The sequence below is a fragment of the Spea bombifrons genome, chromosome 3 (genome assembly GCF_027358695.1).
Source record: "Spea bombifrons isolate aSpeBom1 chromosome 3, aSpeBom1.2.pri, whole genome shotgun sequence".
In the NCBI taxonomy this organism is placed as follows: Eukaryota; Metazoa; Chordata; class Amphibia; order Anura; family Pelobatidae; genus Spea; species Spea bombifrons.
The window spans coordinates 102,378,288-102,394,633 of record NC_071089.1 but is presented as its reverse complement, the minus strand read 5'-3'; the positions used below and the strand labels follow the sequence as shown (position 1 = coordinate 102,394,633).

The window sequence follows — 16,346 nt, the reverse complement described above, 5'->3', positions numbered from 1 at the left end:
AATGTGTATATTGGTTTAAACAGCATTAAGATTGCTGCATCTCTAATTCAGCGCAGAATACACAAACAAATGTGAGGTTTATTGTTAATGTGCATAAAATCATGGCTCAGAGTCCATTATGTGAAGCACCTTTATTGGTTGCATGCTGCAGTCAGTAAGGCGTGACTCTGCTTGTAAGGAAAAGGCAAGGGTCAGAGTTAATGAGTCAGGATCCCAAAGCTGCAGGAAGATGGGCATGTGTGTGTGTGTGTGTGTGTGTGTGTGTGTGTGTGTGTGTGTGTGTGTGTGTGTGTGTGTGTGTGTGTGTGTGTGTGTGTGTGTGTGTGTGTGTGTGTGTGTGTGTGTGTGTGTGTGTGTGTGTGTGTGTGGATGTCTCTGTACATGGATACCTTTGGAATGTGCCTATTGAGCATATTTGTGTATGCATGCATGTTCAATATGTGCATACCAGGTTTGGCCTTGAGAACTGCGGGAGAAGCGCCAGTCTCTGGGTCAACACCCAAATCCTATGGGTCGCAGGATCGCTCACCAGTGCCAGTGGGCAGTTCCCCATGTGCATCAAGGAGCCTTGGCCGGTCCATGACCCTGTTACCTACTAACTGCTTTTCATTCTATGGACCTCTTTTAATCGGTAAAACCACTTCAGACCAGGAACACCCCACAACAGCTGCCGTTTTGGAGATGCTCTGACCCAGTCGTCTGGCCATCACAATTTGGCCCTTGTCAAAGTCGCTCAGATCCTTATGCTTGCCTACTTTTCATGCTTCCAACACATCAACTTTGAGGGCAAAAATGTTCAGTTGCTGCCTAATATATCCCACCCACTGACAAGTGCCATGATAAGATTATGAGTCAGTGGTAATAATTATGGCTGATCGGTGCATTTGTGTGTGTGTTTATATTTATAGAAAGTGTGTGTGTGTGTGTGGCTATATCATCATGGGAATTGTTGATCATGCTAAGTGGGCCTTAAAGCAAAGGTCCAATTACAGTGTAATATGATTGGATCTTGTTCTGCTTAGGGTTCCAGTTTCCCCCTCTAATAGCGATGGTTGGTTGGTTTCGGGTGGAATAGTATGTATTATTTTATTTCTCTGGATATCATTGATTTGAATAACAAGTTTTGTCTGTGAAGTTGTAGGTGCTTTTTGTATTCTGGTATCTCATTAATAACACACTCACCAATGCCCTCCTGATAGAGTATTGAATCTCATGATGATCACAAAATGGTTGGATTGCTGTCGGGTACTATAGTCGCGTGTACGCCTGCACCTCAGGGTATTCTGTGGTATTTTTGTGAGCCTGTGACAGCTATAGAGAGGAGGGACTGTATTTGGATATATTTGGCTACTGTATGGTTGCCGTGTTGGGATTGGATTTGTTAGGAAGGTTTCCCTTTGGAGCATCGAGGGGTGTAATGACGGAAGGTTGCGAGTATTGGCTTTGTTTTGCTGGCTTGTGACGGGATGCAGCTAAGAGGGTTTTGTGTGCTATGTGACCAAGAGAGGAGCGAGTGGCTCACTTAATCAGTTAATATATTGAGTCTGCCCAGGAGAATTTTAAGGAGAATTCCTGCTTGTTCACTTACTTTGTTAGTGCCTGATGACATGTGTCATTCAACAACAACTGGGGTTCTGTGCACTGAGAATGCATGTTCCCACGGTGCCACCAGCACGATAGCGTGTTATTCAAACTGGAGCGAGATAATCATGAAAAAGCTTATGACTATTCCTTTAACTCTCTGAGTGCCAATCACATAGGGGATATCTGGTTAGCAAATAGGGGGTAAATGTGCCCATCGAGAACTTCATGTGGTCGGGCTCTTTTAAATCTCTGCACACAAACATAATTGTCTCTGTGTTGCGTGGCTGCCAATTGGCCACTGACCAGATCTGAAGCAGTTTTATCCGTATCCGTTTAATAAGAACCAGGGGTCCATCTGAATACTGCTGATGGCATGTGGGAATATGAAAATACCCGTCATATATGAGATAATAATAATAATACATGGTCACTGGAACTCAGGATTAAATTGTTCAATGCTCTCAGACAGTAGCGAAACGCTGCAGCACAATCCATACAGAATGTTTGAATGGTCTCAAATGGAAAGCCACTAAAGTCTCAATAGTAGCCACAGTGTAGGAAGCAGTACATTTTTTTTTCTTTCTATGTTCCTCCAGTAAACAACACTTTAGGGCTCCATTCACTAAAGGGAGAGTTGTGGTTTGTCAGTAGTCATTGTGGAGGCCTGGTTATTATGGTAAAATTACTGGTAATAGTCTCCTAGGTACCCTTCCATTGCAGTATGTAAATATATATCCCTGTTTGGTGTATTGAATATCCGTTTGTGTTTATTATTATTATTACACATTAGGTTGTAGTCATAGTAATTTCAAAAAAAATATTTGGTGATCAAAGGTCATGAATTTCTGTTTTCTTTAATAAGAGATACACATACAATAAATCGTCATTTCAGTGCCGGACTGGATCCTTACAAGGAATTAAAAAAAAAATCTCTAGCCACTCAAGGCTCACTTTTTGTAACTACAGCCCAAGATATACCAAGGTGAATAGCGAGAAGGTAACTTAATGCTGTATTATCGGCATTTTGCACATTCTGGGTCTAAACAGAGCTCCTTCTTCACCGCATCAGGCCAATTAGTTTGAATTGTCTATTGACAATGTTATTTCCTGTAATCAAATTATTGTTTAGGTTGTGAGCCGTGCATTAAGATAATTAAGTGAGCCTTTGTATCCAAATTACTTAAATGGTTTACTTTTTTTAAATTGGGAAGATTGTATACATTTGCTGTTAATACCGAGTGAATCCAAACCTCTTTAAAAACTATGGCTCAATATTAGTTCTACCTTTTTATATAAGAAAGAAATCAACTTTGTTGAAGTCTTTACATTTAAAACGGTAAAATGAGCCACGACCCACATCTTGAATAAGATACCATATGAAAATACACATAAAAAGCATACAATTTCAAAATCAACACCTAAATAAAGGATACTGCCTGTAGAGCAATGCTATGTGGACACAGAGGCGCTGATAGCCTAATACAGGACCTGGAATAATATAAGTATATCTTATTTTGTAGGTTGTGTGTGTGTGTATATATATATATATATATATATATATATATATATATATATATATATATATATATATATATAGATATAGATTTATAATCTATCCTCCTAGACTATGTTTGTGTGCAGTCCGTTTTATAAACTGAATTAAATACTACAGCCACGGTAAATTATATATTGCAGCTTATGCTTAAGTGCATTTAATAAGTGTTAAGCTGATGTGAGTCAACTCGCAAAGCTATTCTGCGAGTGTGAAATGTGTTAGCCTAGCAATGTCTACATGTACAATACAAGCGATAATAGGCTGTTACCCTGCAGGACAGTAATTATATAATTATATATATAATGGCTTATTACATGTCATTGAATGTGTGAAATTCATGTCGTCGGGGAAGCTTCGCTGTATAGAGGTTGGATATTATTTACAATAGTATTTTATTCTTAAAACTTTTATTAAGTAGGTTTCACATTTATTTTTACTGTGTGATATATAGAGACTTTGCTTCTCCAATAGTTGTTTATTATTCAAGATATACAGAATCAGCTGTATGCCCGTACCTGGGAACTCTCCGGGTTTGAGGGATGTTATGGCCGAAACACCCCCATTCCCCCAAGGGAAGGCTCCAGGTAGCCGGAGTGAAGAAGGTCCCAGGTAAGTGACTCTTATTTATATACAATTTTTGTGAGTGCATTTTACTCCTTTATTTTGGGTTCTTCATTTTAATATACCACACAATGAGAATTTCTTTGTATATCTGTTTTTTCTCCTTCAGTGTTATATTAATACCAACATTGCACTGAAAGATAACTATTCTGTCCAATACTGTATGCGCAGCCCCACTTTGCACTTTATTTCCCCTTGCACTGCTCACTTAACACATAACGTCTATCCCTCAGCGAGCCTCATGCAATGGAGGGGGTACAGTACGGATAGACGCAGGAACATAGCTGCACTACACCTCCAGGGGTTAAAAGGTAATAAATGGCTGTGTGTGGGGTTACATACGTACGCAGTTATACATTTAAATTGTCTATTTGTAATTCTGGTAGCCTAAAGACTTGTTAGTCACATCACTATACACAGAATATCGCATTCATATAGAATTCTTACATCTAACGATAATTCTAGGGTTTGATGAACAGACCCCAAAAATTTCTCTTGGCATATTCTTACTCTGGTTGAGATATTTTATATGGCAAGAGTAACATGTCCACAATTTATATTCTGAGACCCCCAAGTCAGCATTACGTACAGCTTACAAAGAAAAGCAGTATGTCATAAATAAAGGTGACAGAGTGCATTCTGAACCCAGCACTACAGCAGAATGCCGAATATGTTCCCCGATGACTGTATGGACACACGCCGCTGCAGGTGAATGCGGACCGGTCCTAACTATACTGCTGCTTCTGCTCAGAATAATTCTTTTCAGGTATTCTCTTAAGCTATATTCATGTTTATGGACCTTGTTTGCTAATTTGTAACTGAATCTAAATATTTTGTTGTTGCTGGTCAGCTGTAGACGTGTTCCATGCGCCTTTCACGTAGAATCCTTGGACGTTCTGTAATATGAACACACTAAACGAGGATGATTGCAGTCACGTCAAACAGACTCACGGCCACGCAAACAGGAACAACAGTTGGGTGGAGGATTCACAGGAGGTGGATGTATAAAATCACAGGGGAAAGGGATACAAAATCAAGTGCAGAAATAAACTGAAAGTTAGTAAAAGGATGCCATGTACATGTGTGTGTATAAATAAATAAATACAAAAATACGAATAGTGGAGGTAGGATGAGGAAGGAAGAAAAAAAGAAAACATTAATGAAAGAACATTTTTGTCAATGATTTTCCAATAGCACACCCCCAACTGTAGTGCTGAACTCCGCAAACTTTTAGTTATCAGTTCCATATATCCTATTTCAACCTCCCCTTCATATGATCGTAAAATACGACCTTATTCCTTTTTTTTCATTTACATGCTTACAGAGAGCATAAAATACACAGAGAGAGATAGATGGATGGATAGATAGATAGATAGATGAGTGCAGGGGAGAGAACAGAATGCTGAATATAAAAGGAATGCTGGGATAGAGAACTGAATGATGGGGAAAGTGACAACCATCCATGAAAGAAAGAAATGAATGGGGGGGATAACAGAAGACTGGCAGAGAAAACTATTGAGAGTGAGATGAGTTTTGGGGGAAGAAAATTGAATGCTGGAGGAGGGAAAAGAAGGTCATCAGAAAGATTTCAATGCTGGAGCAGAAAACAGGACGCTGAGGAAGAAAATGGAACACAATGAGAAATAACTGAACTGTTAGGAAAAACAATGCTACCAGGCAGAATAATTTATTGGAGAGAACGGAATACTGGGTAATGGAAAAAGGATGGGGGTAACACAGGTTTGTTCGGGGGAGAGGGCATAAAGTTACTTACTGACAAGAATAATGAACATTACTGCACAACCAACACCCATGATAATCATCATCTGTGGAAAGAGATAAATATAGTCAATAACATAGTTTTCAGTTATAACACTAACACCTACAAATAAATGATTTTTTTTTTCAACTGGCCAAAACGTGAGAGAAGTGGAGGTCTTGGCAGTCGGTTAGAGACTAACGTCTCTTCCTTGGTGGTCTGATTGGATCCTGGGTGCCAGGATCTAATGCCATATCCAACATACGCTGCCAGCTGGTGCTGAACAAATGTGGCTAAACAAATTTCACCTCCAAGCTGTGGTAGCTGTTGAGGGGACCAAAGGAACAACCTCTGTAGGCCCTTAAGATACACCTAAGCCCTGGGGAGCTGCCTCTTTTGCCCCTTGCTTATTGCCTTGTGCTCAATGACTTCCCAATGAAGGGGTCCCTGCAATTGAGGCCACCAGGTTGCCCCATTAGGAAGTTCTGGTGACTACCTTGTGCACAACTTCATTGTGCACAAACTAGTCACCACTAGATCAGAAGCCATTTAGTACAAAATAAACAAATCTCTGGGAAGTTGGATGCATGAAGACTTGCCTTCTTATCCAAAAACATGGTTTGTATTTTTTTCTTTCTTTAGAGCTCAACCCAGTGGAAGTGGTATTGACGCTGTCCCAAACTGTGCTACAAATAAAAAGCTCTCGGTACATTTTACATTCTTTCTTCGTTCTTTATCCTGACAGTAGGTTGGGCAATAGGATTCTGAAGTGGACTCTACAGATCTCATGTTTGTACCAGAAGGTTATCACACGATGGGCCTGCTCTTTTCATTTGGGGAATCTGATGATAATAATAAAAAAATGTATGCCTTGTGATTGTAGATATTAGAATCCTTTGTCGGTTTAGTCTGTTGTTAGGGGATTATGGTATTGGAGAGGTGAAATGTTCTGCAGTGCTCTGTTACAAACTAACCATCTAGTTCTAAATCAAAACAGGACAGTAAACGCGAACCCTCTCAGCCACCTCATAGCCGAAGACGTTTTATCTATTACTGAGTACAATAAATGTAAAGCACTTCAAGGGAAAGCAAGTGTTTTCAATGTTTAGTTTATTGCAAGACAGAACATATTACATAACACATGTATTACATACAAGGCATACTGATCCACAGAACACAACAACAGTACAACAAAGTATACACAGGCTTATGCTGTAATAAATACAACGCAAAAACAATCAATACATTGACACAAGACATTGTACACAGAAGGAAGTATGACCATGAAGAAAAACAGATTGTTAATTAGTTCCAAGAAGGCAAGAACTATGGTAGGAATGGCACCTGGAGATGAAGGGGGCTTAGGTGAAAGGTGAAGGAGACAGGAGGATATCTTTTCTGATGCAGATTAAATGCACATAAAATACAATCATAAAATGCATGTTTGATCAATTGTGTAAGGTTGGTGGCTCTTTGATTAATGATTAATAACAATAACTAGGGAGCGATGGGTCGAAAACATAATGACTGCAATATAAAGTCTCCAGGGAGGGTACACAATGCGTTAAAGGGGCACCCCAGCCATCATATGCACGTTAATCCAAATGATACATACATACATAATCCCTTTACATGCTCATGGTAACCCCCTTTCAAATGCTTAGGGGATTCTGTAGAATCCCCTGATATACATTTGCCCCCCCCCCTGCTTTCTGTGTAGGAGATGCCGTCAACTATACACAGTTCCATGCCCGCGATATACTTACCTTCCGGGCTGAAGGCTGCAGACATGGGTGGAAATTGCTCCTATTGATTTCAATTTTTGATCAGTGGCAAGAATTGTTGGCACTTGGAGGAGGGCAGCTGCACAGCTGCAGCTTCTACCTCAGGTAAGGACTTTTATGTTTTTCATTTTTTGAGAACTCGTATAACTCACTGAGTACTTAATACCCATTCTTCTTTAGAGCTGGTGTCAGGGCAGTGAGAGTAAACAAGTTCTTAGCAGGGAAGCTAAAAGCCATTATGCATTTTTATAATTGAAATTCGAAATTACTTTTTGCATTTCAGGATGCCAGTACCTTTGAAAACAGCCTTATCATTCAAACAGACAAAAAAAAACAAAAAACATTTTGAAAGGTCTGTGTGCTCTTTGGGGCTGAATGCGGGAAAGTGCAAGTTCTCCTAATTTCTGTGCCTGACCCCAAACTGCTGTCAGGGCATTAAATGATGAATACCTTACAAAGTGTTTCCTTGTGTCTGTTACATTGAACGTTACTAAATCTCCCATTTCTATCAATGGCTAACCAGGTTTTATTTGCAATGAGAAATTTTGACATGCATGCCAGATTTTAACAGCAAATTAACTATTTTAAATAGACCAGTTATGGAAATGGAGTAATACTTAGAGGCAATCAAATCCAGAATTGAACACCGAAATAATTAATCTCTGAATGGTTTCCCTCCTGTGGATTTGGACAGAAATGCAAGAAATCTGGTATTCTGTAATTTGCTTTAGTAAATGGGTCTGCTCGCCAGAGAGGCACTAAGGGTATAAAGCGGTTTGCATAGTATTATCCCATCTTTTGTATACATCCTTACAGTGCAAACAATATTTCACGCCGTTCCCGGGGTCAATACTAACAGTTATTTCTTATAGTTCTGCACTGGATGCATACATGCCTTGGAAATTCACTTTTACTATCTTGTTATATATCATTACTTTTGTTTTCACCGTTTGTTACATTTACGCATCTACTGTTATTGTTGCATTGTTTTTGTCATACATTTCCGTTAATGATTTTGCCAAGCTGATACCAGGGATACATTTCTGTAAGAGATCAGGATTTAGGAATCCCCCTGCCCCCACTATTCCAATTTTTTCATACTCACCTTACAGTTCCTCCACCAGTATTTTCTCTTTAATTTGGCAGCGCTGGTCTCAAACTGCGAGGCTCCAGCCTGGAGAGCATCTGCTCGGTTATCCAACTCTGACAGCTTCTGATCACGATCCAGCACCTTGTCCACATTCACACGCATTATGTCTACCACCTGTCACCAGGAGCAGAAATCCTCATCAAACACAGCAGTCTGTAAATTTGTTAAATTGGATTTTCTGTGTAAGGGTTTCACGCTAGAATATGTACAATATGTGTCACCATTATTCCTCTAGATTGTAAGCAGGGCCCACTTTACCTGATGTATTGGGTTACCTTTGTAAGTCAATTCTAGTTTCGTCATATGCTTTGAATTTAGTGTATGTAGTGGAAGAAGAGCTTTCAAAGGTACGGTATTATGATTTTAAACTCAATTGTAACATTTGGTGTTCTTTGCTCCCACCTAGTGGAAAAATATAAACTACAAGTTCTAGAAGAGCATGAGAACAAACAGGTGTACTGATGTAGAAGGTCTACTCTGTTTCTTATCATGTGTCTTGACTCTCCATAGCTTCAACACATTGAGTTTACTAATTCACCTTATATGCTTCAGAAAAGCCCAGGCTTGTAAAGTCAGAATACTGTCAATTAAGAAAAAGTCTATTTTTCCAGTGTGTATGGATTTTCCACATTGCAACAAAGTTACTGGTAGCTATTGAGTTAATTAGAACCTTCATGTCGTTCATGCTGCTGTGAAAAAAATGTGCACAAAAACCTACACTGACATCATAGAACATTCTGAATTAAATTGCAATGCACAGTGGTGACTCTAGCAACAAGATATAGGGGGCCCATAAGATACCACAGTCAAAACTAGGGGGCACTAATACGTTCCACCACTAAATCATGCCACTGAAAAAACTAAATAATATATATAAATAAGATGCCAACATACCAGAGTATTGCAGTATGCAATGATACCTTTTTTATTGGATTAACATAATACTTCAAAGACAAGCTTTCAAAAGTTTTCTTTATAGCTTACAAATAAGTGCAGAGACAGAGCGACAGGTTCTCGCACTGCCTTGTTGTTGTGAGCAGAGCCGTAGCCGGCTTTTTTTTTGCGCACGACTTAAGAATTGAAAATTGTGCCCCCTCCCCGCTATTTGTTTTACAGAGGTTATTTTATTGACACTGCCCTTACACATTTCCTTTACACATACCTGCCCATAAGCACACATGTACACATACACTACCCTTACACAAACCTGCCCATAAACACACATATACACATATGCTGCCCTTACACAAACCTGCCCATAAACACATATACACAAAGACTGCCCTTACACACACCTGCTCAAAAAACACACACACTGCCTTTACACACACCTGCTCAAAAAACACACACACTGCCCTTACACACACCTGCTCAAAAAACACAAACACTGCCCTTACACACACCTGCCCATAAACACACATACACTGCCCTTACATACACATGTATACACACACTGCCCTCACACACCCCTTCCTTTACACACATATACACACCAGCTTACAAACATACATTTACCTACACTGCTCTTACACACACCTGCACATACACGCACATACATACACTGCCCTGCTTCGTAAGGAATCAATTGGCAACTACCTATGTCACGCGATCGCATGGCACTCTAGGTGTCTCTCTGCCTCCATCTTCATTGTTCTCTGAACAGTGTTCAGGGATACATTGTGTTCAAAAGAGATCAAAGAGAACCCTCATCACTGATACACTCCCACTTGGAGAACTAATCTGACGATTGCCAGGCTGTTTGTATGCCTGCAGGTCCCTGACTAACAGTTACCCTGCTAAACCAGGCCCCTGAAATATAGCTTACACAGCCCTGTTTTAGTCTTTGGCAGCTTGGCGCGCAATCCACCACCATACTCCCAGGTCTCTTTGGGACTACACTGAGAGCTACCTTTTTATAGCCCTCCAACCACATCCTTAATTAATCAATTAGTTAACTATTTCACCTCTAGATTTGTACAATCTATCACGGGCACCTCTAGTGTGACATCAGTCCATCACAGCATGATGAGACCTGGATGCCCGACACGATTAGCCCACTTTTACTGTATAAGTAGCCATGTTGTCACCAATGCCATTTTAAGCTGTTTTTAACAGACAGCATGTTGGATCTTATAGCTCACGAAACCAATCTGTATGCCAGTTATTTTATACAGTAGCAGAACACCCTGACTTATTTCATTCTAAGCACCATTCCTGGCTTGCTGATTAAACTTGCTGATTAGCATTGGGAAAAAAATCCTTCCTGCACCAAAACACTGTAAAGGTCTCCACAAAGCAGCTCGGAGACCAGGCAAACTCGGGGATCTGTGATGGCTTTCTGCCATAATGAGTTGTTGGCGCTGACCGCAAGGATATGTGTTTATGTCGTCCATGATACAGAATCAGTCCGTTGGGACAACATTTGTTAAAGGGAAAAATGTCGCTCAGCCAAAGGGCATAGCAGATAACAATGTGGGTTGTGTTGACTTGGCTGACCGGTGACTGAAACCATAGTTAGCATAGTTATACTAAAATTGGTATAATTAGAAACCTCTGTCCTTGAAAAAACTATTTATATATATATATATATATATATATATATATATATATATATATATATATATATATAATGTAAAAATGCAAAAAAATCCCTAGGTTTTTGAGTAAAGTAAAGAAGGGGTTAAATGCAGCTTCTGTTAGCAGACAAAATGGCTGCTCTTTTTGATGTCCGATTTCCAAATAACTTAAAACAGTAGATAAAGTTTCAGTTACTCTTCCCCCCCAAATACTGATTCTGGTTATGACGCAGGGCCAGATTGGGCATAAAAAAACAGAACATCAGTCCCAAATCTCATAGTGCCATTAAAGCGTTAAGGATGGAGGGTAATATTACTTCCCAGCAAGACCAGTACTTAAAACTGAGGACGTGATATTATATTTAAATCTGCTTAGTGTGGGCAGAAGCCCTGAACGCTTAATCGTTCCATGACAACGGCCGTGAAACGCGAGCCTCTGCATTGCCGCGTTATGCAGCATCTATGACGTGATAGCAGGTATCTTCTTTCCCCGCAAGCTTGAAGGGACCAAGTGACCATGCTGTGCTATGGATCACCTGCATTAAAAAAAATAAATGAAAAATGATTTTAAAAAATGTCCCCAACCCCAGAGAAGGGACCAAAAACCATGCCACGTGCACAAAAAACCCCAACACCAACATGTAGGATTCATCCTGATGTGTGCAAGAAATGTGAAAGGGTAGAACATCCTGAATACCCTGTGTTCTCATTAAATTTGAGGTCCTCGTGCGTTGTACTTTCAGGGAACACATATATTATGGGGGTTATTTTGATGTTTAGGAGTAGTTTTACCCCCAAAATCATGATGGGCACTTTGAACCCTCATAACTTGGGCATGTCTTGTACCACATATGTGGTATCTTTGTACTCAGAAGTGGCAGATTATTATTGTGCGTTCTTCTCTGTTACAGGTAGCCCAGCGTACAGCGTAATGTACAAAATTTTGCTTTTTAGGTTTTTTTTCCATACTGAATAATGGTTTGTGCATATACAGTAAGTATGGTTCCAAGAGATAAGCCTCCACTTGTGCTGGGAAAAAACATAAACTTGTGTGAATAAACTAAATGAGAGGTGAGAAAATACAAGAGAAAACAGGGTAGCTAAAGTGCTGAAAAATAGGGAAAAAATATTAGCTCTTAAAGGGTTAAATACCTCAAACACCTTTTCTCCCCTGGCCTTCATCATACCCTCCAACCTCATAATGGGATCCTCACTCATACTGACCACGCTTCAGTAACCTCTACAGCGTGAGGAGAAGCAAAGTCTTTCTATAGGTAAATGACACGTGTAGAGACATATAGGACAAGCAGTATAACACGTACAGACGTGCGCTCCATACCTCATTCACTTGCGCTTGTGTTTGGAGCAGCTTACGGTTGCTGCTTGGGGGTTGTACTCCAGAAGATGACCTAGAATCAAATAGCAAGATGAATGCACCCGCCATACTACCCGGTTCTCTATATGTCTGTGCATGATTATTAAAACCAGTAATAACTAAATTATCAAACAACAATATGTCTGACCCCAGGCACCAACCTAAAGGATTGCTGGATACTTTTACCATCTGATTTTATTTTCTTGTTCTTCACCCTGGTGTTTGTTGTTTTTGGCTTTTTTAGTAGCAAACATCCCTGTTTCATATAGCACAACACAGAATTCTATATAATAACAGGAAAAATGTAACTCCATATTATTGTATTGTCCATGTGCTCTCAAGTTTATTTATCTGCCAGTGGAAGTTGAGCGAGGTTGCTAAGCCTTCAGGCAATATGACCATTTTCTCACCTTCATGCATCTAGACCTATAGTGGAACAGCCATTGTCTCCTTTATCTCTCTGTCTATACCTTTTACGTTTCATTTTATTTATAGAGCGCAAGCAGATTCTGTGGAGCTGTTACAATCATGGAGAATGGAAATTAGCATTAAATTACAATATACATAATTAACATTAACGTTATGTTAAGACTGGTACAGAAGGACTAGAGGGCTTGGTTCTTGTGAGCTTATACTCTATTAGGGAGTTGGGGAGGTTGTATTTACCAATACGAAGAAAGATGAATAACTTTCTGCATTTTATGCGGTTCAAATTACCACAAAGAGACCGTTTTCTTTTAAAGGTGTGTAGAGGGTGTCTAGGGTTTCATGGGAGACATTCTGTTCGTCTCTGTGACCGGTCAACAGCTTTGAAAATGTATGTTTTACTTAGGTTCACACTGCACACTTCAAAAACATCATAAGACGTCAGAGTTACTTAACTATGTTTGCAAAAATCTATGGCTGGAACAGGAAAGGCCGGGGTTAGAGTAGATGATCTCCACCGTTTGGTAGACCATTACCTGGCATTGTGTACAGCCTTTCTAGGTATTTATCGTTTATTTGTGCTCTTCACAATGCTACAATACACATTCATGTAAGAACAACGCCAATGGAGAACCCATAAACAGGCACGCCAATCGTATCCAAGTCTATCGAGTTATTTTAGCAAACTGGATGTTCATGAAGGTTTTGTTTTAGGAAGCTGATCTATAGGACCAGCCAAGATGGACATTTCAATGTGGCCACCATACATCAGGCCTTCACCTGCCATAAGTCACATTGGTTAATATGGAAAGTGGGTTGTGTGCTTTCAAGGACTGGCCTATTTGTCATCCTTGTCTCGCCATATTGTTCTAGTCATATCTATAGGATATATTTAGTTTTTTAGTTTTTTTTTTGTTACAGAGTAGCAGCCAGTAGCCAACAAATGAACCGCGTGTTCCCCTCTCAGCATTATACAGAATCCGTACCCAGCAGGAATCATGCAGATCAGGCAGGAATCGCTAATCCCATTGGAAGCGCTGCTACAAGTTTCACCAACACCTTCCAAATAAAGTGTAAGAAATGCGCTAAAAATATCTTTTTTTTTTTTAAGCTATGGCTGAGCCTTCAGTCACCAGGGGGAGGGGGGATTTGGTGTTAAATTTTAATTAACAAACGCTCATCACAGCAAATTAGTGAAGGGGAGCTGGGAAAGGTGGTGGTGGGGGGGACGGTTGCAATATGGTGTTTTATCTATCTGTATCTGTCAATGTTCTACTGATTCCGCTATATATATCCAAGAGATAATCTAGAATAAAGTATACTCCAATAAGTAATAACTCACAACGGGGAAGATAATGATGATGATATTATTATTAATACTAATAATAAATAAATTGTAATGTAGAGCAGGATCCTCTTCTCCTTCGGTAGCATTATATTGTAACAGGTGCTAATGTTATTGTCATGTTAAGTTGTCTAAATATTTTCACTTATAGTAACAGCGCTACGGAATGTGCAGGTGCTATATAATGAAATGTTATTAGCAAATAAAATAATGATGAAGAGACAAAGACAGGTTGGCATAGGAACCCAACTCCAATTTACTAACAATAACTGTGTCAAAATATACATAGTAAACTAACATTTAAACACATTCTCTATCTAGATAAGACGCTATCCTCTGCTGGCATTTTCTCTATACATAGAATCTCTGTGTATAGATAGATAGATAGATAGATAGATAGATAGATAGATAGATAGATAGATAGATAGATAGATAGATAGATAGTCTCTGTAGATAGATAGATAGAGTCTCTGTAGATAGATAGATAGATAGATAGATAGATAGATAGATAGATAGATAGATAGATAGATAGATAGATAGTCTCTGTAGATAGATAGATAGATAGATAGATAGATAGATAGATAGATAGATAGATAGATAGATAGATAGTCTTTGTAGATAGATGGATAGATAGAGTATCTGTAGATAGATGGGTAGATAGATAGATAGATAGTCTCTGTAGATAGATAAACACTTAAAACACAGCTCTGCGTTTAAATGCCTATACATGTAAAGCACAGTATAGACTCTGTAACTGCAGCACGTTCTAGCATTTTAGAGATGGAAGCTTGTAGGAGATGACATAGGTCATGTTTTTGGTCGTAGGGTGTATTTTGGGTAGTGTTGGGTGTGAGGCGGAATGCAGTGTATAGGCGTAAGGGACATATGTGTAAAGGTGGAGGACGCGCTGGACGGTACGGTGGTGGAGGCGGGTAAACTGTCCCAACTACGAGGACCAGTCAAGGTAAACCCATCAACCCTCTTCTGGATACCTTTCAAGAGTAGTCGCTCACCCCTGTCCATCCTTTCATTGTCACCCTACCAGCTTTATCTCTACCCAGGGATTCACCTTCCCTCCAACCTTCTCAAACCATAACCCCTGCACTGCCACTTCCCCTACTCTTTTTCTTTGTATGCCTGTCTACTTGGCACTTGTAGAACTCCTTTGACTCCCAGCCAGCATCGCAGGAAAAGAAGTGAGTCTATCTGTAGCAGAACATCTTGGAAGATAGTAAGGAGAATGTGAAAGACACAATATGGAGGGCAAATGGGATTTCAGAACCAGCGGGCAGCAAAGGGTTACTGTTTTATTATTGAACCCGTTGACAGTATCCGGTATGGCTTGTTATTCAGCACCGAGCTCATGGACAGTATGCAGCATAATAGTCATCTCTTTGAGAAGAGTACAGCACCGAGCACCTGTCAGTGTGAGCTGGCTGTACGGTGTAATGGCCAGTGTGCATCCTGTGGCTCTATTCATTGACTCACATGCCAATGCCCTCTTTGCACTGGCAGCAAGTTAAAGAGCACTGGTGATCTATGCACCCCAGCGCCGTGTATAAGATCAGTATGTCAGGTTAGCCGGTGCTGCGGCAGCTACTCACATGTTTGGCGGGATCTCCGGTGATCTTCTCCGTAAAGCGGCACCGACGGCTCTGGTACAGGAGAGCCTACCGGCGGAGCTCGGGGAGTGACTGACAGGAGGCGGGAGGGGGTGGAGTCACTGACAGGAGGCGGGAAGAGCGGAAAGGGGGCGGAGTGACTGACAGGAGGCGGAGACATGGTGACGGGGACATCCCAACGTACCCCAGGCCTGAGGTGAGGGTGGGGGCAGTGGATACTTTCTGTATTATATTTAAGGACAATAAATGCATTACGGGTAATAACATTTACACATAACATTTCCATAAATCTCACTATATTTATGCAGATATTGGGGCCCCTCCAAGATATTGTGGCTCCAAGTGACCCTCACTGACACCCAGCCAGATCCTTATGTCGTTTTTGTCCTCTCCTGAGGTTCGTTTTTTGTAGGAGCTCAGAATGTTTGCTGGGGATGAGTGAATCCCAGTGTTCTGCAGCCCTAAAAGTTACAACAAACGTGGGTACCACTACCTGGAGTATTTAATTACCACTACCTAGAGTATTCAGTGCTGATGCTATATTTGCCC

At 40.3% G+C, this 16,346-nt stretch overlaps 1 protein-coding gene across 1 annotated transcript; it reads right to left on the bottom strand.

The window, feature by feature from the left end:
- Positions 1-4,607: 4,607 nt before the first annotated feature.
- Positions 4,608-15,826, bottom strand: LOC128483881 (vesicle-associated membrane protein 2-like). Its single transcript, XM_053460189.1, has 5 exons — positions 15,780-15,826; positions 12,369-12,438; positions 8,409-8,567; positions 5,535-5,586; positions 4,608-4,810 (listed from the first exon to the last, which is right to left on the bottom strand). Coding segments are annotated over exons 1-5 (300 nt in total). The 5' UTR covers positions 15,782-15,826; the 3' UTR covers positions 4,608-4,793.
- Between the last annotated feature and the right edge of the window lie 520 nt (positions 15,827-16,346).

Coding starts and splice junctions, on each gene's coding strand:
- LOC128483881 (XM_053460189.1), bottom strand. Junction 8,568..12,368: donor CACAAGCGCAAGTGAATGAG/GTATGGAGCGCA, acceptor TCCTGGTGACAG/GTGGTAGACATAATGCGTGT. Junction 5,587..8,408: donor ACTGGTGGAGGAACTGTAAG/GTGAGTATGAAA, acceptor CTCTTTCCACAG/ATGATGATTATCATGGGTGT.